We start from the raw sequence: 25,809 nt of genomic DNA on the forward strand, positions 1-25,809 counted from the left end.
GTTTAAAACTAATGCTTCTTTCACCTTCTCTTCTCGCCGTCAACTGTCGGCGGGCAGATCTCCGATTTGCGCCTCTGAATACGGTACATCGGTAGAGAGAGTTGAAGTTGATGAAGAAAATCCCTATAGTGGTTTATGATCAAAGCACTCGACCTGAATAATATGAAAAACAAAAAGGTCCTAAAGACCAACAACAGATCCCCTAAAGACCAACAAAAACATAACCTTTATTGAACTAAGAAAGAGAAAAACTAGTAATACTCTCTTCTCCCTTACTCCACAACACTAACTGGATCGATCTTAGGTTCCGATCTAACTTCTATGATGTCTACTTCATTTCGCTGAGACGACTGAATCAAATTCCCCAAATTCACTTCTTTCTCTTCCACGATTAACTCAATTTCACCGGAGAATCTCTTTGTCTGGATCAAACAGGAACTGCTAGATTATCAAATTTTATAAGGAACCAAACACAGAAAACAAAAACACAAAAACTCCAATACTGTCAGTAGGATTGAATGAAGAATTTGAAGCAACAAAGGATGTAATGGTTGAATAAAAATTTATTCGAAGTTAAGAGTTTCATCCAATGAATCTTCATCCAAATTGTGATTAAAGAGTTTGATCCATTGAATCACAACCATCTTCATCACCACCAAACCACTACCACCACCACACTGCCTCCAATCACCACCACATCACCTAAATAAAAAATCAGTAGATCTTGCCCTAATAACCAGTTGTACCACCATCACACCACCACCATCATCATACAATCTCCCTCTCCAAATCCACCACAGAAACCACACCACCACCACATCACCATCACATAACACCTCCCGATCTTGCCATAACCCCCAAACGCACCGCCACCGTGGCACCGCACCAGATCTTAGTCACAAACTGGAGAGAGAAAATTCGATGGAGATGTGAGTTCGTGAAAAATAGAACCAACCCATCAGATCTTAATCTTAATCTTACGGGAGAGAGAAGGATACCTATTTAAACTACTAACAGAGGAAAAATGGACCCTTCGCCAGAAGCCGCAGATCTAGAAACGGGAGAAACCAGGCGGGTTTAGGAGAGAGAGGCAGGGCTGTCCAACTTAATATTTGATCTCCCCAGTTTAAATCTCAAAATCTAATGTCTGATATTTGAATCAAGGAAAAGAAGCATATTTTTGTAGATGCCATTCTTTTACCTTCCCCCAGGCCCCCACTCAGGTCATCCCCTCTCCTTCCCGCACAGTTGCCCACACACCTTTCTCAAGCACCGTCTCTCACTCTCCCCATCATCTCTCTCTCTCTCTCTTCTTCCCGCCCAAGCAGCCCCTTCGCCGCTCATCTCCTTTCAACCCTATCATCTTCGTCGACTTCTCAAGCAGGTATCCCTATCGCTCTCAGTCTCTCTCCCAGGCAAAGTCACACAGCTGAATTTAAGTTAGGGCTTTGATTTGTTTGATTGATTGTTTCCTTCTCAACTGAAATTCATAAGGGTTTGCTTTGTTTGATTTAGGGTTTCCTTCTCAAAACGATATTGGCAGTGGACATTTAGTAAAATCTACACAGGAAAACTGATTATCTTTCTAGGATGAAACCCTTTCTTGACATTATTCCATTTCCCATGTGGGAATTGTTAAATGCATATGATTTTTCGGTTTTGTTCATTGCTCTAGGTTTTAGACTTGTTCAACTACAATTCTAGGTTCAGGTTTACCTTTTTAAAGTTTTTAGTTTTTATTTTTTGTAAACTCATTGCTCTGATAGTTGTTCTTTCATTTGTTCTTTATTAATGCCCAAATGTCGAGACTATTTGACTAACCAAACTGAAGTGGTAACTGCTAATGATGAGCTTTGAATAATTCACTGAAACAGAAGATGAGAGAAGAGGTAGTAGAGAAGCTGAGAGGTGTAGTGAGAGACTGTGTGAGCAAGCATCTCTACTCATCTGCCATTTTCTTCGCTGATAAAGTCGCTGCTTTCACTTCCGATCCTGCCGACATTTACATGCAGGCTCAAGCTCTCTTCCTTGGTCGTCATTATCGCCGCGCTTTCCACCTCCTTAATGCGTCTCAGATTGTTCTACGCGACCTTCGTTTCCGCTACCTCGCCGCCAAATGCCTCGTATTGTTCTTCCCTCTCTCTCTCTCTCTCTCTCTCTCTCTCTCTCTCTCTCTCTCTCACCCAGTACCATTTCTTTACTTAAATTAAGTCTTCATTCATACTTTAAATCGTGGCTCTTATTTCCATATACCAAAATTAGGGTTTATATTTTTCAAAATTGGATTTTTATTCCATCAGTAGCTGCTTGATTGCATATCTTCTTATTTCACGAAAGCTTTACAAACATATACCACGCGCTTTTATCTTACGCTTTCAGTGAAATTTAGTACCTTGATGTTATGTAGTCAGTGTTGCAACTTATATGCAATATAATATTAACGTTTAATATTGTCTGATGAGTATCCTTATCGTATAACAACACAACATTACAAGTGATAGATGCCCTGCCTATTAGTAAGGAGAATGGTTAAATCTCCGAAAATCTTGTAAACAAGATACACAAATTGGAGAAACTAACTCAAACAGATGGCTATTATATACCTTACAAGGAAAACAGGAAAACTACCTACTTACAAAGTGGTATTACAAATAAATTGAAAGCAATAAAAAACTACCTACAAAATAGGTGGTAAAACTAAAACTTACATCCATTATCCACCACCCTTTGGTGTAGTTGTTGGACACCCTCTCCAAATACCCGGAGGTCATAGGTTTGATTCGCGGTGGAAGTGGAAATCCATCATTTATTGACTTGTGTTAAAGGTATCAATAAAGTAAAAGCAGGAATAACTGGCTTTTAGTTAGACCTCATAGGATAGCCTTAAGGGTTATTCAATTCATGATGTATTTTTACATATTCATGATGTAACTATGCCATGCAATGAATGTAATGACTATTAGAGTCTATGTAAAGAGAAAAACCTACATCCATTAAACTAAAGTATAACTCCTAAACAACTGAACTTATCACTTCCTCCCTTAAACTGAATGCTACAAATATACAGTTTATATCAATCTCCGAATAGACTCGCATCTTTGAGAATGTATCCAACTTGAGGGTTTTAGCCATTATATCAGCCAACTGATCATGTGTAACAATGCACCAACTCTACAGTACCAGCCTTTGTGTGCTCTTGAAGGAAATGGAAACCCACATTTATGTGCTTACTACGACCATGCATTACCAGATTATTTGTAAGTTTGACTGCAGGTTATCGACGAACAACAAATGACTTATTTGATTCAGACCTAACTTTCCCAACACCCTTTGCAACCATACTTACTACTCATGAAGCTGCAACAATGAACTCTGCTTATGTGGTAAAAGAACTTACAGCTGTTTGCTTCCTTGAGAACCATGTAATTGCTTCTGAACTTGATTAAAGAAAGAAACCTGAAGTGTTCCTTCTATCCTTCAAATCTCCCCCATAGTAGTTGTCAGTGTAAGCAACAAGTTCAAAATCTCATCCCTTCCTATAGAAAATCTCAAACTCAATAGTTCCCTTCAAATATCTCAACACTCTTTTTGCTACTTGTAAGTGAAGTTCATTGAGACTCAATATACTAAGTAATAAGACCTACCACAAACATCAACTCTGGTCGAGTAGCTGTGAGATACATGAGACTACCCGCAATTTGTTTGTAGTAAGTCTTGTTCACCTTAACTCCTCATTCATCCTTCACAAGCTTAAAGCTAGGGACATAGGATTATGAACATAATTACTTACAAAATTGCAGCGAACAGATGACTCTCATATAACCTTACAATAAAAACTGAAAAACTTCCCACTTACGAAGAGTTTATTACAAATGATATGAAAGCAATTAGAAACTACCTGCAAACTATGTGGTAAAAGTAAAACATACATCCATTCAACAAAAGTGTGGCTTCTAAATAACTTAACATATCGAAAAGGTCCCCAAATAAGAAAATGTTGTTACCTAAGAAAAGTTCAATAGAAATAAGCCTCTTTGATACCGTTAATAGTCACACCATTTTACCAGATTTGTTTATAACCAATACAAATGTGGTCATATGAATGCATTTCATCTAGAATATGGTAAAGAATAACTTGAACCATAATGCAAATGGTCGCAACGTATCCAAGGAAAGCTAACAAAACTGAACAAGTTGAAAGTAACAGACATCCTAAACTTTCATTAAGATAGACAAAATAAATCCTAAATTGATCAAGTTTTTTTTGTTTCATTAGCAGTTACCAAATTAGTTTGGTTAGTCAAATAGTTGGGACAATGTGAACTTGCCCATTTATATTTCAATGTCCATAGTTGAAAGCCTATACTTATATGTATCGAGCAACTCTAGTGGATGGAATCAAGGAGTCTCCTTTTAAAACGGCAAATGAAAGCTTTATTGATAAAGAGTCGTTCCGGAAGGATCTAATAGTATAGAAACATTGATCATAATCCAAGACAATCTGAAAAGAAAGAGGAAAGGACGATACAATGGAAAGGAGAATCAAGGAGTTGACCTGAGCGTTCCTTGTATAGTTTGACACTTTGACTCTGGAGTTACTCTTTGTTGTTCGAGCCTCGTTTCAGTGATTCCTGCTTAAAGTCACCCATTATTCTTTACTAGGCACCATTCCTGAGTCTTGAGCTCAACTATTTAGCCTTTCCCTTGCCTAGATGGGTGGTTCTAGGATGAAGTTGTGGTATCGGAAGGTAGCTTTTAAATTTGCTTATTTGCCTGTTTCCTTCAACCACCGACTCAATCGGTCAAATTAGAATAGATCCATTCTCTATTGTTAGCAATTCAAATTTCCTTAGGCTTTTTGCAAGCAAATCTGCTGTTTCTGTGTTCTTCATTATCCTTTCTTTTTTTTTCCTTGTAGGAGGAACTAAGGGAGTGGGATCAATGTTTAGTAATGCTCGGAGATGCTAAGGTTGACGAACACGGAAATGTTCTCGACATAAAGGACTCTAATGTCATGTACTTGGACAAGGATGGGGAAGATCGTGAAATAAATGTGAGCTAACTCTTGTTGTTGGTTCTGATTGTTTTTTCTTGATCCACATCAGAAGAATGATTTTCATTTACAATATTTTTGATAGATTTTATGAATTTAGTTTTACTCTTATCAATTTCTACAGGAATAATGGTAGGTTGACACCGTGTGCCACAATATTTTTTTTGAAGTTACGATAAGTTATATCTCGCATTTTGATCCATTGCATAAGGCATATACATATGTATTTTCTCCTATTCCCTTTTCTTCAATGTAAAAAGTTTTGGACTAAACTCTAAATCTCGTTCGACGTTATGCTACCACTTTCTGCGTTGAGCAGCACATCATTTTGTGTATTATTCCTTTCAAAGTTTAGACCTTTTTATTGGGGATTATAAATGAGACTTTCATCTGCTTTTGCTGACGGCTATAACAATTGGATCTAACTGGTTTCATCTGAAATTTGTACTAAACTTTTTGGTCATTGATTTGTATTTCCCAAGCATAGTTTCAATAATGAAATTCATGTTTCATAGCTGGAGACTGTCACATGGTCAGAAATTCAGTAATGAAATTTGTGGCATGGGTTGGCAGGTTGCTGCTTTTCATTTCATTGTAACTTTTTTCTCTTCGTGACAGATTTCTTCAGCCATATGCTTTCTACGAGGCAAGGCATATGAAGCTTTGGAGAACCGTGCCCAAGCTCGCCAATGGTGAGATACAATTGTTCGTAGAATGATCTATATGTTTTCTAATATAATTCTTTATAAGATTTTAAAATTAAATAACATCAGCTGGAAGAGCGCAGTAGCCTGCTACTGCTGCTGCGTCATTTCTTCCTCTTCATTTTCTCTCTTTCTTTTTGTTTGTTTTTAGTAATTATTAATGTTGACAGAAATTTTCAAAAGATTGACTTCTTCTTTTATTCTTTCTCCAATCTTGGACAACTATACCATATTACCATGTAGTGCAATATTTTGTTATTTCTATGGAAATATATACAGTGTGAAACTACTAAGTAAATTCGTTGGTGGAGTCTGAATAGAAATTTTTTAGTCATTTAGGTGGAAATATGCCAAGTCTCACCACACTCTTTGCTAAGCTATAGTAAGATTATTAGTTAGAACTTAGAAGAGTGATGTAAAAAGTTACAACCAACACTATGACCTTATATGCTTTGATTTAGGGAAGCTAGATCTTCAATGATGAATTTTGGGTAAAATTACTAGTGTAGAATTTTCACGATAAAGTCCTGGCCATCTTGTCATTAGTTGTCGGGAGAATACTCGTATATGCACCATGATTCATGATTTTGTTGTAGTTGCAATATAACTCTCAGACCCCTCAAGCTAGTAACACTCGGGGCTTTCATAACAACTTATGAAAACACAAGGTGTACAAAACAGTGTCAAGAAGAAGCTCTAGTCTCACAGTTCCAGGTGGAATATAACTAAATGCACCAAAACATAAAATAAGTAGAAGGAAAGAAACTTGTAAAACATGCCATAAAGAAGCTTTATGTTCCGTTAGCAGTTTGTTGCAAAATTCAGTGTGTGTTCTGCAATTACATTGCTAGCTGAATCCAATTTAATTTACATGTTAGACTTTCGTGTTAGTCTCATCCCTTGCAAAATAACTTCATGTTTGTTAAATGTACTCACATTGTCTACCTTGTTATGTTTCAAGGTACAAAGCTGCTATCAAGGCTGATCCATTATGTTATGAGGTACTTATTGATACTCGATTCTAATTAGACAATTTCTTACGTTTTCAGTTGGATTAGAAACATGAATGGATTCTGAATGTGAAAGACAGAACATGCATAAAAGTCAAGGACATGGTTTTTTGCTTTAGATTTCTTATCATGTCCAGATGTAGCTGTGATCAAACTAATCCCCAACAGAAGTTGTGTAACATCGGGTACACTAGGTGTATTGGTATCTGCAGTGGAATGTTGCGCAGATATGGGTATAATCATATATGTGTTTATTAGTCTATTGTATATATACTATGATCTTAGTTAATAGGTCCTTTTTTTTTTACTCACAGCCTAAACTTTTGGATCACTAATTGCTGTAAATACAGAGAAGGTGCTAGCACAATGATTTGCAACTACACCACATTTACATAAAAATCTCATAATATAATACCCACTGAAGTGATCACAAGTATCTGAGTATGATACACAGCAAAATACTAAAAAGCAGACAATGGTATAATGGTAGAAGTTAATTTAGAAGTCTTCAATTATCCAAGCTTACCCGGAATTGATGTGATACCTAAAGATGATAAATTTCTCAAATTGTAGCATGCTTTTGTGCTTATTCCAACATCGCATCTGTTCTCGTTTTTTCTTACCTCACTTATTGTTATATTCTTTTTGCTGCGAAATATGGTCTATTTGGAAAGCTAGAAACAGTGCCGTCTTCATGAAGCTAAAGTAGACTTTGTGCACATCAGCTTCCTTCAAGGATCTCGTTTCTTTTCTAAGAGACGGCAAAGATTGGGCTAAACACCTGATGCATACGGATTCTACTTTTAGTTAAGATACATTGGCATTTAGATGAGACCTGTCTATCTGTCTCAGCATCTTACTACATATTTTATACTGCTTGTTTTTGCCAATCGTAATACATATTTGTTCTCTGTTGAGAAAAAATTCTTCTCTTGAAAGTTGTGTCTCAATCTCATTTTTTCAGGCTTTGGAGTGTCTTGTTGATAATCACATGCTTACTTGTGAGGAAGGTAAAGTTCATTTCTGTAATTTTCTTAGTGACTGGTTTACCCACGTCCATGTATAGGAAAAGCGTCTTAGGCGAAGTTACGAATCCTGAACGTGTTTCAGTAAAAACTGGGAGTATGTTATCATTTATTGTATTCCAGTTTCCTGGAAGCATATTACTTTGTGTAATTCAGAAGTCCTGATACTCAGTGTGGTTGATACTATATTTCAGAAACAAGTCTTTTATCATCATTGCACTTTGCTTCTGAAGATGGATGGCTTTCTTCCTTTTACTCGTGTTTGATAAAGAAGGTAAACCCTATCGTATATTTTCCTTCATCAAATTTATTAAGGATTAGGAATATGGATGTTGTCGAATCATCCACTCAGTGACTCAACCCTTAAAGATATTACTTTTGAAAACCAACAATATGAAAATTATGGGATGTGTTCACTCTTAACAGTTAGCATTTCACATCCACCTTTCTTAATCCATATTTCTTTTTGTGTCCTGCACTTCTACCTTTTTTTTGTTTGTGAGGAACATGATGTCCTATGTTTTGTTTTACAGTATGACAAGGAAAGTGTCGTAGAAGCAAAATTCGTTGAACTGGAAAAAGAAAATTGTGATATTAACCCGTTGGTTCCATCATTTAACCGCACACTCAAAAATAATTCTGATCTGTTGGTCTGCAAAGCTGAATACTATCATCAATGTGGAGAATATCAGAAGTGCTTTGACCTGACTTCTTTGTAAGTTGGTGAATGATCGGAATACCAAGTAGATTTAGTTTTTATGCTGGGATTTCTTACTATAATGCATCATTTTTTGCTTCAGACTACTTGAAAGAGACCCTTTCCATTCAAAATGTACCTTGGTGCATTTATCAGCAGCTTTGGAGCTTGGCCATTCAAATGAGCTCTATCTCATGGCATGCAATTTGGTGAGGGATTATCCTCAAAAGTAAGTGCTGGTTTCCCCTCCCGTGCTTATAGTTCGAGTGCTTTGCTACTGGATATGTGAAATTTGTGATCCTTATCCTATTTATTACCCTCTGGGTTGTCCAAGTAGAGGGAGGGAAATATTGCTCATGGTGTCAGTCTGGTTGTAAGGTTAACAAACTTCCGAGCAAGGATTTTCTCTTATCTTCTCACATTATAACACCACCTCCAAAAGATTTAGCTCTTTCTTGAACCTCTGATTCATCTAATGTCAATTTACAAATATTCAAAAACTGCTCTTCCTAACAACTACTTTGAGGGGCTTAGAAATTTCATAAAGACGTGATTCTTTCTGACTGTGAACTTCTCAGTAAATGTCGCAAGGATCTGAAGACATGCTTATTTCAACACTAATGTTATGTTGTAGGAAGTCCGGACCACTCTTGACCCACATAGTCACTAGTCCCAAGAAGGTATTAAATTTCAATTTCGGTATATATTTCGGACAGCATGGAGAAATAATGAAAACGATTAGCAAATGATGAGAATATGATGTAGTTGTTTGAGACAAGATTAATAAACAATAAGGAAACACAAAATGTATCTTATTTTACTCTAACCATGATTGATGAAGGGTAAGAAGGAAAATTATTAGCATTTTATCAAGACACTGTCGTCAAATGTTAGTCACTGTGAGGCTCTGATGATGTAACACAGCCTTGTAAATTCTTTTAATAATATTCATTCAAAGTTTCAAAAAGATATGTTAGCAACTGATGTAGTAAGATTATTTTTATCTTATTTATATATTTATTGTCCATATATGTGTATTACACAAGGTATTATACTTTTCTAAATCTTCATCGAAATATTTTCATTTTCAACCTAACCAAAGTGAAATCTTACAGGTTTTCTTTCTGTAAAATTCTACTGGAATGGTCGAAATAACAACATGCTTCTAATGTATTGATATTTTTTTTACTCATTTTCTCCAAATTTTGGGAGAAACATATTGTTCTTAGAAATATTTCATTATTTCATTCATTCCAGTGGAAATAATGCAAAGAACACATGTAAGTAAGATTCCGTATCAGTTGGCTCCGAAATGGTAATAGTTTGGTAATTCCGGTTTTGGGAAATTTAATACCTTGGTCCCAACTCACCGTATCAGTTGGCTCCGAAATGGTAATAGTTTGGTAATTCCGGTTTTGGGAAATTTAATACCTTGGTCCCAACTCGATCGGCTTGACTAGTTGTACTTAGCTTCTGACTTTCTCAGACCAATTTGATTCCTGACTGCTACCCAACATAGCCTACGAAATGTCTAAATTAGTTTCTGGGTAAGTATTGATTCAATACATAGTAGCATAGTATTGTCCTATGAGCTTTGGTATTATATTCAACTTGACTGACTTATACGGGAACTTCAGGTAATATATTTTAGTAGAGCATAATTTTGAACCTTAGGTAGTTATGCTATGAAGAGGTTCTTTTAGCTCCTTTTATCCCTGTGTGTAATATACGAAGTGTTTTAGTTTTTCTATTGATGTTAACAAGAAATTTCGAACTTTAGGGCCTTATCATGGTATGCTGTTGGTTGCTACTACTATTGCATCAAAAAATATGATCAATCGCGACGTTATTTCAGGTGATAAGAACTCTCTACCCATAATATATTATTTCCTGGTTTTGAATACATTCTCCTTCATTTTCATCAGAGAAATTCATTGTGCTATCCTTGGATGAAGGCATTTCCTTCTTATATGTGTCAAATGGAAATATGAAATTTCTTACCTTTTCAATTGTGATTCAAGAATTTTGGCGCTCTATCTTGTTGTTCTGTTATTCGTACTACGGAAGGCAAATGTTTATAAGGTCTTGGGTTTAATTTGCCACCTGATTTCTACCAGTATGGTACTAGCTACTAGGCCTTGGGTCAAGTTGCCAAGATGCTTTGTGTAATTTCAATATTGCTTGTTGAAAGCATTTGATCGACGCCCCTGAATAATTAATTTGAGACTTCAGAGATCAAAAGTTTTAAAAAATATTAGAGCAGCTGATTAATGATTATCTTGAATCATGAAATGCATATATTCCTCTTGTCATCCTAAGCTGCTATTTTGTTTAGCATGTAAGTGTAATCAATACTTTTTTTATTGCTTAAACCACCAGCAGTTCTTTTTGTTTGGTCTGAAGTCTGAACTTATGTTAAATAAACCCTTAAGGAAGTTTGGGGACTTTGAGTGTTTAAAGATCGCAATGTAACGTAGGACAGAAATAAAAGTTAGGAACTAAGACATCCTATTCTATTCTGGCTCAGTTTCAACTTGGGCTATAAGAATGTATATTTGGTGAATCATTGCAAATGCTTCCAAGTCCCAGTTAATTACATCATTGTTGTTCCAAAAAGAGGATGTACGATCATATGTATTTCAGTATTTGCTCATCCTATAATAGTGTATATGTTAACTTCCGGAAGGCAGATTAATTCTTCTGAGTTCTGAGTGTGGAAGTTCCGCAAAAGATGTGTTGGGGGAGAGGTTGGTTAAGAGGTCATATTCAGTATCATGAGATTCATGGCAGGAAATCCTATGGCGACCCATATTCACTTTTGAACATAACTATGCAAATGTCTCTTCAGATGTTTTCTTAATCTTCTACCTATATTCTGCTAGCTTTCCTGGATCAAATCATTTCTTCTAAAGCTACAACATCTTTTTTCAATTAATAATTTTATGCAATGATGTAGTCCTGTATATTTCTTATTGAATTGAACTAGCTTTTACTGAATAGCAAAGCTTCAAACTTGGATGGAACCTTCCCCCCTGCCTTGATAGGCATTGGAAATGCGTATGCTGCTCGAGAAGAGGGTGATCAAGCAATGTCTTCTTTCCGAACTGCAGCTCGTTTGTTTCCTGGGTAACTTTTCTTTTGCAAATATTTGTGTTCGTTGACCCAGATAAATTTAAATATATTTTTGTTATACAAAAGTCTATAAGGAATTTGATGACAACGTGATGTACAATGTAGCAATGTAGTCATCCTCTCGTAAGATTAGAACTTACTGAACAAGTTGATGTTTTCTGAAGCTTCCTTAAGTTGGTACTGTCACTCAAAAACATTGATTTTATCATCTCATTGTGGTCTTCACAAGTCTATGTGATGGACCTCGTCAGAAGATTACCGGTGAACATCATTCTTTGAACTAACATGCTTTATGACACTATAGTAGGAGAATACTCTTCACAACATACACTAAAACATCTAACTTACGATACAACTCGGAACTTTCTGGCTCACTGTCAAGCAATTAACTGTGACCATGTTTCACATGGTATTTCGGGTGAAAGTCTTATAAGTTTAGAAACTTACAAAATTTTGGAATTCGTAAGATGTGTGTCAGGATATGGATAGTAAATCCGGATTTTCAGATTAATTTATGCTAGAATTCTAGTAAAAACTCAATTTGTTTCAAATTTGCGATGAGATCTCAAATGTGTTGCATGGAACTATCTTGTTGAAAAGCAGTTCTGTTCCCCTGAACAGACAAACTAGTTTGTGATGTGGTGCAATTTGAATAGCGAAAGCATGAAAAGTCAGCAGGGGAACCCTTTAATGTTCTATCATTCACCCGGATTAAGAAAATTACAGTTCAATTAATGTAAGCACTCTCCTGATAAAAATCAAAGCTTTGTTAACTACACAGGACTCAGAAGTTCTATTTGTAAGTTCCAGATCAGTAGTCTTTCGTAATGTAGCTCAGAAGCTTAAAAGGCAAGAATTAAAGTAGAATATGAAGATAAATGCAACCAGGTGTGATTATAATTGGATCTGGCTCTTCACTACTTAATGTAGCAAAGCGGAAGGACTCTTGAAATGGGCATAAGAACAATGAAGTAAACAAAAGGAGCAATTCAAATACAAAAATTAGAGTAGAAGATAAGGATGAACGCGACCAAGCTTTAGTAATAATTCATAAGATACATGAACAACAGAAGAGTCCCTTTTATAGGGACCGAGCAGCCCTAGGGCTAGAAAAGTTCCTAAATCAACTAAATACTTGTTGCATATCAATTAGACTTGTTATATATAAATAAAGAAATCAGGGGATCCATAAAAGGTTCCATGTAGCTCATGCATACATCATTACCCCTGAGCTGTAACTTATGCTTTTATTCCAGCTCTAATTGTGAATAATTAACCTCCTATGCTTTACAAATCTCTCTTCAAGGTAAACCCTGATATGCTTTTATTCCAGGTGTCATTTGCCGACTTTGTACATCGGGATGGAATACATGCGAACACACAGCTTTAAACTTGCCGAGCAGGTAAAGACGTTAGTAGTTGCATTTTATAAATGCATTAGTCATTTAGCATATGTGAAAATAAAACATTGCTGTGGAACCTAATTCTTAGAAGGGTGCATCCATTTGAAGTGGTGGCAAACATTCCTTATATACATATTGCTAAGTAGTTGATGCTCAATACCTTGTAATTCACATAGTGATACCAGCAGGTCTGGATTCGAATAGCCAGAAACCAGATGAAACAAGACATAATTTATTCCACAGATACAGAAACACCACTTTGGATACACATTCTTCTTGCTCTACAAAAGTACAAAGTTCGCTTTTCATGATACAATTACTTAAAATAAATACATTTTATGTTTATCTGAAAAGAAGGCCCACTATTGCGTTGTCTAGAAATAGAATGTTCTTGAATCTTTGCTATAGAAGTTTGGTTTTCACAGACCATATACGCAAAATAACATCTTATATTTATTCTATTTTAGTTTTTCGAAAGAAAAACTTGTTACAACAATTGAAATGTCAGCTTTTAGTTACGTCTTCTGTTTTCAGTTTTTCATGCAGGCAAAAACAATTTGTCCATCTGACCCATTAGTATACAATGAACTTGGAGTCGTTGCGTATCAGATGAAGGAGTAAGTACATTCACTCTTCTGAAACTGTTCTGAGTTTTCTATAATGTGCATTGCTGTTTGATGCGAATGTATACAATATACGTATGACATGAAATATTTAGGAGGCAATTATATTTATGGATTTTTAGAAAACATAATTTGCTAAAACTGATGAATCAAAAATAGTATTAGCTGGAATTAACGCACACTAGCTCTTTGCTGTCACTCCATCTCTTTTTCCGTCCAAAACTTTTGATAGCTGATGGTCGTACAGATACTTGGAGGGTGTGGTTTGTTCATTGTGGGTAAACTTCAAAGTTACCCTTTCGTGACACAATTTAATTGAAGTAGCTGTAATTGTTTGCACATAGCAACACAACGAGTACTTTTTCATTTGTCTAAATCTGATGCTGATTATTAACTCAATCTTACTGCTGATATGAATTCTTCCTCACACTTTCCATGAAAGGATTTATCAATATTTTCACTAATAAATGTCCTAATTTTCTGAAACATCTTGCAACAGTAATCTGAATTTGTTTTGCATTATAGGCTATTTTTCCTTTTACTAGGCTTATTATGTATGTCCTGTACATCTTGAGGCAAGTAGTTTTCTTGAAAAATAAGTTGTCAAACTTTTGAACTTTAATTTGGTTGAACTTTGAAGTAAACAATCGAGCTATAGGGGAACATACAGTGCATGCACTAAGCTAGTTGGTTCACAACTGTAATCTGGTAGTTCTTTTTTTTCTTTTTTTTTTTGGAAAATAATCTGGTAGTTCTGAACGTCTAACAACTCTTTTGAAAGTTCATATTTCCTTCAATAAATTTGCACTATAATTTCCTTTCTCAATGTTTCGTGGGAAGTTCTATGCAATTGATAAAGTGGTGAAGGAGGTAGGAAATTGTGCCTCCAAGAAATGTAGCAACTACTTAGCAGTTCAAACTGCTCACGTTCTTTTTTGTTTTGCTTTACATACCATCTTAAAGGAAAGATCAGCAACTTCTTTTATTATTAATTGATATGCATTTAGGTATAAAAAAGCAGTGTGGTGGTTCGAGAAGACCTTGACTCATGTTCCATCGTCATTAAGTGAAATGTGGGAACCGACTGTCGTGAATCTTGCACATGCTCTAAGGAAGCTAAAGTAAGTTTTGTACAATATTTGTAATATTTCTAATTCCGACTCAAGAAATACACCTGTAGTGCGTCCTAGTGATCATTATATTGTTTTCTATGAAGAGAAAGACAACTTGTTGAGTTTGTGATGATCCTCAACCTGATATGTTAAGTTGATTTCATGCCAGAAAGTATCATGACGCTGTGTCATATTATGAGAAAGCACTTGCACTATCAACCAGAAGTTTGAGCACTTATGCAGGTCTAGCTTACACATATCATCTACAGGTACTGTTTCTAAGCCACTAGTTACTCTTTCTATACTTGCAGATATGGTCTGAGTATGCTTTAATATTTTGTTTTTTAAGTGAAACCAGAACCAGTTTGTAGTTGGTTCATGAGTTTGGGAAAAGTAGGTGTCAATCTTCATGTAGATTTCAGTTTGAAGTACATAAACATGATCAAAGTAGGTTAACTATATGAGTTCGGCAAAAATAGGTGTGAATATTGGTGGCATTAACTATAAGAGATGCACACCTATTTCTAAAATTCATGGATATGCTATTTTCAGTCTGGTGTGCTCAGATTAACTACTCTTACAATCGTTTTATTCAGCTGTCTTATTTTCCACAACTTTGTAATGCATTTCCTTTTGGCGGAGTAAATAGTTATCTGCATCCTATTTTTGGAGAATCACGCCTAGATGCACTTGAACAATCTAAAGACTGATGAAGATTCTTTAATTGCAACTTTCAAGGTTTTATATATATATATATATATATATATATATATATATATACACACACACACACACATATACATATATGTATATTAAGTTATCTTTCCTCTGATCTTCACATGCATTTTGTTACCCTGATTTCTACTCTTGGGTTGGTTTCTTTAAACAGGATAATTTTAGTGCTGCAATTACATACTATCATAAGGTATACAACTTTTAGCTTTCTGGTCTTTGAGATAAAATCATCAAACTACGAAATCTGTTTAACTTTACAAGGTGGCCAGAATAAGTTAATGGTGTGTTTGGATGGCGGAATCATGAATCCGCGGATTCATGAGTCCTTGGGATTCATGATTCCACGAATTCATGAATCCAAGTAATATTTTTTGGCTTGTTTGGCAACTAAGAATCCTATGATTTATTATTATTTGAGTATTTTTAAACGTCTTTAGAAAAAATATGATTTTTGAAAAAAAATAATGATTTTGAAAAAAAATAATGATTTTGTAGAAGGAAATATTTTTTTGTTGATTTTAAGTTTGAAATTTAGGTTCATTAATCCAAAATCCTAGGGGGTAGGGTGGGATTTTGGTCCAATACAAATTTTGGAATTAGGAATCCTTAGGATTCAAGAGTCCTAGGATTCTTGGTAGCCAAACAGACCAAGGATTCATGATTCCTACCAAATCCCACTTTTGATAGGAATCCTACAACCAAACACACCATAATTTTTTTTTTGTCTTTGGACACTTACAAAAACATTTTAGTTAATATCATTTTTATCTCTGATTTCGTATCCTCATGTTAAAGCATCCAAAGAATAAGAGTTATGTGTTTACTTTGAATTAGGCTTTATGGTTGAAGCCGGATGACCAGTTCTGCACCGAAATGTTGACATTGGCTCTTGTGGATGAATGTCGTCATGGGCCTATATAACCCCAGGGCAGATGAAGTTCATCTTCTCTGATTTTGGATGAATGTTGTAATTTATAGCCAGAGAAAATCTCTGTGAGTTAGGTTATAAAGAAAAAAAGGGATGAAAGTAAGTAGCTTTTCATGTATTTATCATTTCGTTTATATCATCCATCCTGATCTTTCAATGTTGTTAAACATTCACCTTAATGGCTAAATAGTGTTTTTTGGAGAAATAGAGTATTTATATTTTGATTTGTATACTTATTTTTTGTTTTAAAGAGGTTCTGAACTGGAAGCAGAGCCATCACAAAACCCCACCATGATCTTCTAAAGCTAGAAATTGCTTCTAATTATGTTGAGGTCAAAGAATGTAAGAGAGGTCTCTTCCCGCACCCCTTTGGATTTCTAAAGAAAGTGTTTTATTCAGCCTTTGCGTTTCACCTGATAACAGCCTGAACCAAAAATGTGTCCTGTTTCACCTGATAACAGCCTGAACCAAAAATGTGTCCTGCTTTTAATATGGGCACCAGCTAGCCCAGACGTGGGTTGGAAACGTCGTTGCGATCTTTATATTGGACTAATCTGAAGAAGTGGTTTTTGTTTCCTAATGCTGCTGGTGGTTCTTTTAAAAACTGTTACAAAGAGCAGAGTTGGACGAAAACGTTGCACTGTTAAACACCATTTAGGGTTACAGTAGCCTGTTCATTGATGTAGGGGGGCGCGAATTCCTCCACCAAGAAGATGAAGAGGGGTCAGGGATACCACTCCAACTTCACGAAGGATGTGGCTTTTCTAACAAGTTCGAACCCAAGTTTAGGCAGACATCCAATCCAAAAGCTGCTATAACTATCCACACACAAAAAGGAGAGCCACGTATTCAATATAAAACATTCTAGATAGAAAAAGTATGCAACATGGACTGTCGATTATAGAAAGGCCACCACTTTCGAGTTTCGAGGACAAAAAGTTCTTTCGGGTCCAAAACTTGAAGAGAAATTATAAATTTTGTCAAATTTTTCGCCCCAACAGAACTTCATATCCTCCGCATTGTGAACCACCGATTTTGGGCCCAACACGTTGGAAGACCACCACCAAATTTTTCTCCATCTCTCTCCGCTACCTATCTCTAGGGTTTAAGACCCTTGAGATTTCAAACCGTCAATGGAGGGTGACAAAACCTTCAATAGAGGGTTTTGTGACTGGTTGACCACAAGTCCATCCACAAACATCCTGTGGTTGAATGGTCACAAAATCTTCGATTAAATGGAGGGTTTCAAGAAGGGTGTCACTTGAAACCGGTACTTTGCGATCAGAGAAAAAAAATGAGATTTAGTCGCAAGAGAGGAGAGAAAGCAAAAGGGAGGGAAAAGAGAAGAAAAATGGTGGTGGCGATGATGATAGGAGGTAGTGGTGGATGAGAAGAGAGGACTAGAGAAAAAAAAAATCATGCAAAAGAAAAAAAATCCACCAAGATCAGAAAATGACTCCCATTCTGAAATACTAAATCTATCTAACTGTTTCAAACCATCCAAAAGAGAAAAAGAACATCTGAGTAGGATCTTTATACAAACCATAGTTTCAGAACTACTTTTCTCAAGGTCTTACCTTTTGTGTCTCCATTCTTCTACATATTTGATTACTAACAAAACCTTAAAAGCAGTGGTTCATCAAAATAGGTGCTTTGCTAGAAAGGCACGGGTCTCCTAGTACTCTCTTGGCTGCTTCATCATCTCGACTTCAGCCTGCATATATCAGAACCTTATCATATATTAATTCATTAGACAGAATAACATTGTGATCATTTAATTGGTGTCTGGAAATAAATTGTCATAATTTTGTGGGCGTAAAAAGTGAAAACAACAAAGGCCGGACAACATCCCCGAAACGGAGCTGGAGCTGGCGTTGTCTAGGAGAGCCTGTGAGCTCAGAATACAAAACCTCCACGAAAGGGAAATAAGATGTTAAAGCTTCTATACCAAAGAGCAAAAAAAAAAATTCTTTACAACCTCTACATAAAACACATCGGTTTTACATGAATACCACCCCGAGAACGAGCTCAACAACTTATTTCAGGATTTACCCTATCTTAAAAGAGCACTCATTGTTAAAAGCTACATAATATAATCTGAATAAGAAAGCATCTCCTAAAGATGGGCCCTGGGACAAAAGGGTTGTAATCTGAACCCAAACCTAACAATATGAGGATTCCCTTTAAGACAGCACTACAACAACAAAAAATTTTGGTCAATTATTCAGTGCAAAGGGAGTTATAATGTAAGAGACCTGGACAGGCTACTAGTTTGGTTTAGGCAAGGTTGGCCTCAAATACTATCCATAAAGTCCCTAAACCCAAAACTCATTTTCAGTTCAACCAGAAGTTCCCTTAAGCACCACAATTGAATCCTTCGTTCTCACATTGATTTATCCACGTGATCTTGAATACACTGAACTTCTTAACCAAATCATTGGTGTTCCTAACTTGTCACAAACTAAAGTCTTCTAGTAAGTACAGTAAGGGGTTGAGCATATCAGCTCAACCTCATGGATCTAATGACACAAGCTATTTGCTAGGTCCAGATGCAGTAGAAATCTCATTTTTTACCACATGGTCCCTTTTACTAGACCATGAAATTCTAGGGTTTTATTATACAGGAAAAATTGGCAATCAGGTGCGAGGAGGAAGGCCCACGTGTACATCTCTAGAGATATTTTTGCAGACTACTTGGCTAATGACTAAAAGATGTATGTGACAATCACCGAGAATCATTCTTTTGTGTTTTAATTAAAATAAGATTTTTCGACTATCTTCAACCACCGAACTTTTACCTCGAGAGATGATAAAGACATGCATATATAAGTTATGTTTCAAAATCCTAGTATGAGCTAGTCTCCTATATGAAATAAAGTTTTGTGACCAATAGTAGGTTGCCTGTGTCCTATTATAGTTATCTCAATAAACAGTTGTAGCAGAATTGAGAATTATGCATGGAGGCAAGAGTTCAAACACCAAACCTCAAATGCACTCTTCAAATGATTCAGCTCTTTGTCTAGATCATTGATGGCCTGATTATATGCTTGCATTGGTGAGGACTGACTTGCTGTGTGAATCTAACCAGAAAAAGAAAAAAATCTCAGTATTTGAAGACCTAAGCTCTTAAAAATTGAAAAGGACCATAACAAATTCTTCATTTAAAATGCATCCGAAATACTAACCCTAACAATGATTTTATACTGCAGAGGGTGAGGAAGCTTATAACCTGCGAAAAGGACATCTGGGTCTCTGTGCAATTGCCTGTTGATACACGGAAGCGTGATATACAACTATTCTTATAAGTTATAAACACAATTTGACAAAGAAAACAAATGAAAGGTGGTTGAGTATACATGCGAACAATGTTGCCGACAGTGTGATCTTCTCTTTCAATGGTGAAAGACGCAGCATTGATGATTTTAGTGTCCCTTTCATAAGAAACCCTAAATTCACAAGAAGGACAATCATTTAACAACGTCGAAAAAAGAGGGTCAATTGATGTGCAAAATACAGAAACTTAAGAGTCAAGGGTAATATAGTATTACTTTTTTGTTCCTTCAGGAAGGACGAATCTTTCGTAACGCTGAGGAGCATTCATTTTTCACTTGCCTGGTTGTGTTAGCAAAGAGCAACTTAACTTTAGTTAATTATGCTCATATATCAAAGACATTGACAGCAATGGAAGAAAATTCAAAGCGTAATGTTAGATTGATAGGAAGAAGAAAAACTAGGCAGAATCTTATGTGGTTTGGCGTGATTCGTGGTTCAGTAGATCATGATCATCAAAAGCACGAATCAGACTTACCAGATGACTTTCAAAGAGAGAGGATTATGAGCTAATTACTAAACCACCAACAGAATTTTGATAAAACTACAATAAAAAGAACAGCATGAGGTCAACAAAACTTCAAATTCAGATACCACAGAAAAGAATAACATATCGTGTAATGTCGAAAAAACTTCAAATTCTTGTATTACAGCAACATATAGTACGAGGTCCAGACTAATAAACCAGAAAAACATGATCTGCTAACACCAAAAGACATTCTGATATTACAGAAAAGAATAACATATAGTATGATGTCGAGAAAACTTCAAATTCTTGTATTATAGCAACATATAGTATGAGGTCCAGACTAATAAAATAAACATGATCTTCTTGCAAACAACAACAGACGTTCTTTGAAAATCGTGAGCTAAAAATTGCAGACTGTCAAAGGAGTTGAAGGGTCTCTCGAGCTGAGGTGTGATACTAAAATAGGATCAGACTTATTTGCTTGTATTCATGTTGTTTATCATAATTCAATTCTTCGGAATTGCAGTGCACTAAGGAAGTAAGAAATCACAGCCAATGACTAAATAAATGTCCATAATCAGAAAAATATCACTTAGGCCATTGTACTAGAAGAAACTAGTTACTTTCTTAATCAAGTATTTGATCAGATGGAACTTAATTAAATCTTCATGTGGGCTGTGGGCAAGCTATTGAGTCTGTTCAAAAATAAATTTCTCTACCCTAGCTATATCATCCTATATCGAATCAAACAAATTCAAGTCCGGGCCTCAAGGGTAGAAGCTGTTGCATTGCTTATTATCTTTATCAGAAGAAATCAAGAAACCTACATCCATTATAAGTTTGACCATCAAGTTGAAACACCACTTCTGGTTTAAAACTATCCATCTTTCTTCTCTAATCATTAAGTCATTTCGAATACATAGAATCGTCAAAACTATTTATCTTTCTTCTCTAATCAACGAAAACTAAATCAGAGAGTACAACAAGAAGAGATCACAATCTTAATGATTTCTCTAACATAAAAATTAAATTGTCACCAAGATAGAAGAACTCCTGTCCACACATATAAACATGTGCATGAAAGCTATTTAGTTCATGCATATGGAATTTATTTAGGGTTCCATTGATTAATCCATGTCCGAGTGGGACTCCAACTTGGTTAATCTTAATGATTTCTTCTTTAAGAAAGTAATGCTGCTTGGACCAAGTTGGGTTCCATTGATTAATCTTAATGATTTCTCTAACATAAAAACTTATTTCTTACACTGAATAAACATACTCCTCCATCCAAATCCACATTTATCAGCAACAGCCCTAAATCTAGAATAATCCCAATCTCTTGGGTAAGCACTACCACCACAAATAATCAATTTAGGTCTGAAATCCAAAGCTTTCTCTTCCAACTTATCATAATCAATATACCCAGTAGTTGAATTAACTTTATAAGGCAAACTCTCAAAGTAAATTGAAGTAGCAGAAATCTTTTTACCACCATATGTGTAATACCCATGAGTTAAATGTCCACCAGAAGGAAGACCAAGTGATTCAATAACAACAAATGATGTGAAATTTTCAGATGCCATCAATTCAATTCCTCTACATTGTCTTCTCTTTTCTTTCTCAATCAAATCAAAGATCTCTTCATCTACTGTTTGAAGATTTGAATTACCCCAAACATTAACTGGATCCATTTTTACACTGAATAAACATGGAAGTAGAAGAGCTCAAACGAGTGTGAGCAACTCCTCTACAACCACCCTCGTTATACAATGCAGCACTTTGTCCATTGTAAATGAATTGATAACCACCATAACCCAACAATCCCTAACAATCAGAAACCCTAACAATCCCTAAAACTAATAATAAGAAACCCTAACAATCAGAAATCCTAACAATTAACATAACCCAAACTAAAAATTAAACCAAAAAACTAAACCCTAGAGAGAGAGAGTACCTTCGGTTTCAGTAATGGAGCTGCTCGCTTTTTCGTTTGCTGGGTGGGAGGTGTTCGGTACCGGGAGAGAGAGAGATAGAGAGAGAACCTTCAATGGATTACAAGAGAGAGATAGAGAGAGAGAACCTTCGGTCAGGGAGCTGCTCGGTATGGTGGTTCTCCCGTACTTGGTGGGAGAAGATAGATCAGGTTATTTACCCCCACGTGTTTTCTCGAAGGCGCCCAGTTTTTTGCATTCATAAAGGGTGGGCTTGTTTAACAAATGGGCTTTTCGGTCAATGCACATCACTAACGGCCCCATGCTGTTAAATCTGACGGAAATTTTCAAAAAGGTGGGGGTTTTTGTAATTATAAATGAAAAGTGGGGGTTTCAGTAATGTGCATATTGAAAAAGTGGGGGTTTCAGTAATTCCCCCCACCGTCCTTGAGGGAAAGTGGAGATTAGAACCCTAGGGTTAGTTGCTCTCGCCTTCTCTCTAAAAAAACCCCTGCTGCTATCAGTTGACAGAAATACAGTTGCTGGTTAAAACCCTTAACAGAGATCCTTGAGAGAGAAAGTGGAGATTAAAACCCTCTCTCTTCTGAACCCTCGACAAAAGAAAAGAGTTGGATGTTGGGGCTTTACCCTATTATAACGGCTACAAAAGAAAAGGGCATAAATTCTAGGCATATGCTTACCCAACTCGTTGAGCGTGTTTACAGAAAGGGTTATTTCCCTAATGGCCCCCAACTTTGTGACCAGGTTCCCGCCTGGCCCCCTACTTTACGAGAAATACCCATATGGCCCTCTTAAGTTATAACACCGTTACTCTCTCTCTTCCATTTCTTTTCTCTCTCCTCCAGCATGTTTTCTCTCTCTGTCACCTCGTTAAAACCAGCCACATCATCGTCTTCTCTGGCAGGGTCGCCGGCCGGCCAAATTTTCGACCGTCAAACTTTTTTTTTCTCTCTCTCTCTAAAAAAAAATATATTTTTTTTAAATTCTCTCTCTCTAAACTCCGGCGAAGGGAAACCTTATCCGGAGCTAGGTTTGTTCATCACGAAGGTGTTAATCTCCCTAATTAACCAAAATATTATTTATAGGGTTATTTCCCTAATGGCCCCCTACTTTGTGACCAGCTTCCCGCCTGGCCCCTCAAATTAGCAAAAATACCCATCTGGCTCCCTTTTTTCTGACATCGTTAACTTTCCGTTACTCTCTCTCCTCCATCTCATTTTCTCTCTCTTCCAAGTCACGCCACATCATCTGTTACGCCACCTCATCATCTTCCCCGGCAGAAGTCTCCGGTCGGCGACTTCAAACATAAAAAAAATCCTTTTTTCTCTTGCTTCTCTCTCTCTTGTTTTCTCTCTCTTCTTCTTTTCTCTCTCTCTTGTTTTCTCTCTCTTCCTCTACTTCTTGCTCTCTCTCTTCCCCTTCGCCGCTCGTCGGGTCTGGTTTTCCCAGACCTTCGTCGGTCTGGGTTTTCCCCAGACTTTCGATCTGGGGAAAACCAGAGACATTTGAAGGTCTGGTTTCCCAGACCCGAAGGCCGGCGAAGAGTTCCCCTTCGCCGGCCGTTTATAGAGAGAGAAAGAAAAAAGGGGAAGAGAGAGAAAGAAGAAGAGGAAGAGAGAGAAAGAAGAAGAGGAAGAGAGAGAAAACAAGAGAGAGAGAGAGGAAGAAGAAGAGAGAGAAGAAGAAGTAGAGAAAAAGAATTTTTTTTTTGTAATGTTTAAAGTCGCCGGCCGGAAATTTGGCCGGGCGGCGACTCCTGCCGGAGAAGATGATGAGGTGGCGTGACTTGGAAGAGAGAGAAAATGAGATGGAGGTGAGAGAGTAACGAAAAGTTAACGGTGTCAGAAAAAGGGGCCATATGGGTATTTTTGCTAATTTGGGGGGTCAGGCGGGAAGCTGGTCACAAAGTAGGGGGCCATTAGGGAAATAACCCTTAAATATAATGGATATCTAGTCTAAATGGACCCGCCTCTATAGAAAAAACAGATCTCAATGATTTCCTTTTCATCATACTACCCATTATAACCTTTTATACAAAATAAAACCCACTTTTGAAAACCAATCGCCAAAATTCTCTTTCCGTTTGTTTCTCAAATTTTCTCTCTCCAATAATATCTCCTATAACCAAATCCATTTCTTCCTTTCTCTCTATAACAACCACAATTGTCCCTCTTTCTTTATCTCTCTAAAAATAAAAGCCATCTTCCATAACTGAAACTAATGATCTTCTTCCACCGTGGAGAAGCTCACTTACGCACTCGTCCTGACTGCTAGAAAACTGTGGCCATATTTCCATGCTCACACCATGATTGTGCAAACCGATCATCCGCTCAAAAAAGTGTTTCAGAAGATGGATCAGTCGGAAAGGATGACAAAGTGAACAATCGAGCTTAATGAGTTCGACATCAAATATGTGACCCGATTCGCCATCAAAGGGCAGGCACTGGCAGACTTCATATCAGAATGCTCGATTCCCGCGATGGAGATAGGGCCTAGCTTTCGCCGGCACACAAGGTCGCAGGAATAGCCATGCACAACAGCTTGGAGCACAGCAAATCGGCACGGGAAGGAAGCTGCTGCAGGAAGCTTCCACGGGAGCTGCAAGTGCGACCTGCAACACGAATTAGTAAGTCAACAGCATGCTCCGACTGGACGCGCGCACATGCAGCTTTCACGGGCGCGACCTGCAGCACGGACGGACGACAGCAAGCTTCCACGGGATGCACGCTCCGGACGTGCGCACAACTCGGTTGCCTTCACGGGACGCATCTGCAAGCCTGACCAGCACGGGACAACTTGCTATGGCCGGATTTTCAAGCATTTTTGGCCGGAAACTTTTCCGGATTTTCTGACTTTTCCAGCAACCTTCTTGGTCCGAAACCTTAGGTTTTTACTCCCCATGTCATGATCTAGCTACCCATGTGGTTTGGTTTGATTTTGGACTACAAATTTCTAGAGAGAGAAAGCTAAGGTTAACTTTAATGGTGGATGTTCTTGAGATGGAGAAGATGAGTCTAATTACTAAAGGGAATCCAGAATTTTTCTATGGGGAGATCGGCTGCAACTAGAGACTTATGTTTTTCGACGATCTTAGCCTCGAACCACATCTAAAAAGGGGGAATCTCTCATAATTTTCTTTTCATTTATTGTTCATTCAACATTTTAGCTAACTCTTGTATTCGGATACTCGTGAAACATGATTTGAATGCGATGAATGACTTATTATTTGTTTCCATGTGAGCTTAATTGACTTCGTCTAGTTTTATAAATTAGAAGCCTTGATCTTAATCGTCTATTGACACAAAGTTTGATAATGCGTACTTAGTTTGATAGTCGATGCTTACTAACCTTTGATCAATTATATTTAGTTTGACGTATTATACTTATTAGTGTCATACTTGTTCATTTTCAATTTATTAGTGTGTGTGTAAGTTTGATAGTCGATGCTTAGTGACGTTTGATCAATTATGCTTAGTTAGACACATGATGCTTAGGATTGTCAATGTGGGTGAAGTTAATTACATTTTCATGCAAATAGATTATTGGTATTTGTCACTTTCGATCTTGTGGATCGAAGTATCCCTCCAATTCGACTTTTGCCCGAATCGAGTCTTACCGTCTCCTGACTCTTGTTCC

The 25,809-nt window shown here is 36.8% G+C and overlaps 2 protein-coding genes across 4 annotated transcripts; one reads left to right on the plus strand and one right to left on the minus strand.

Annotated features, from left to right (window-relative positions):
* Positions 1-448: 448 nt before the first annotated feature.
* APC6 (anaphase promoting complex 6) lies at positions 449-16,627 on the plus strand. 2 transcript variants are annotated; one of them, XM_086667115.1, is made up of 17 exons: positions 449-1,384; positions 1,875-2,123; positions 4,919-5,053; positions 5,672-5,745; positions 6,719-6,758; positions 7,732-7,777; positions 7,987-8,066; positions 8,326-8,507; positions 8,593-8,718; positions 10,270-10,344; positions 11,490-11,615; positions 12,955-13,024; positions 13,559-13,641; positions 14,655-14,768; positions 14,929-15,028; positions 15,649-15,684; positions 16,329-16,627. In XM_086667115.1, the coding sequence occupies exons 1-17, from the start codon at positions 1,187-1,189 to the stop codon at positions 16,413-16,415; spliced, it is 1,821 nt and encodes a 606-aa protein (XP_086523241.1). In that variant the 5' UTR covers positions 449-1,186; the 3' UTR covers positions 16,416-16,627. The 2 variants fall into 2 exon arrangements, with proteins under 2 accessions (XP_086523241.1, XP_086523242.1); XM_086667116.1 differs by lacking the exon at positions 1,875-2,123 and having other exon boundaries at positions 1,060-1,384.
* Positions 16,628-17,841: 1,214 nt separating this feature from the next.
* NRPB11 (DNA-directed RNA polymerase, RBP11-like protein) lies at positions 17,842-22,340 on the minus strand. 2 transcript variants are annotated; one of them, XM_086667118.1, is made up of 7 exons: positions 22,176-22,340; positions 20,231-20,296; positions 19,971-20,034; positions 19,779-19,868; positions 19,608-19,686; positions 19,407-19,502; positions 17,842-18,136 (listed from the first exon to the last, which is right to left on the minus strand). In XM_086667118.1, exons 3-7 carry the CDS (start codon positions 20,021-20,023, stop codon positions 18,098-18,100), a joined length of 357 nt encoding a protein of 118 aa, XP_086523244.1. In that variant the 5' UTR covers positions 20,024-20,034; positions 20,231-20,296; positions 22,176-22,340; the 3' UTR covers positions 17,842-18,097. The 2 variants fall into 2 exon arrangements, with proteins under 2 accessions (XP_086523244.1, XP_086523243.1); XM_086667117.1 differs by lacking the exon at positions 20,231-20,296.
* Positions 22,341-25,809: the final 3,469 nt, after the last annotated feature.

The sequence above is a fragment of the Eschscholzia californica genome, unplaced genomic scaffold (assembly GCF_041429995.1).
Source record: "Eschscholzia californica isolate CP2 unplaced genomic scaffold, dmEscCali1.0.p SCAF_3, whole genome shotgun sequence".
NCBI classification, from domain to species: Eukaryota; Viridiplantae; Streptophyta; class Magnoliopsida; order Ranunculales; family Papaveraceae; genus Eschscholzia; species Eschscholzia californica.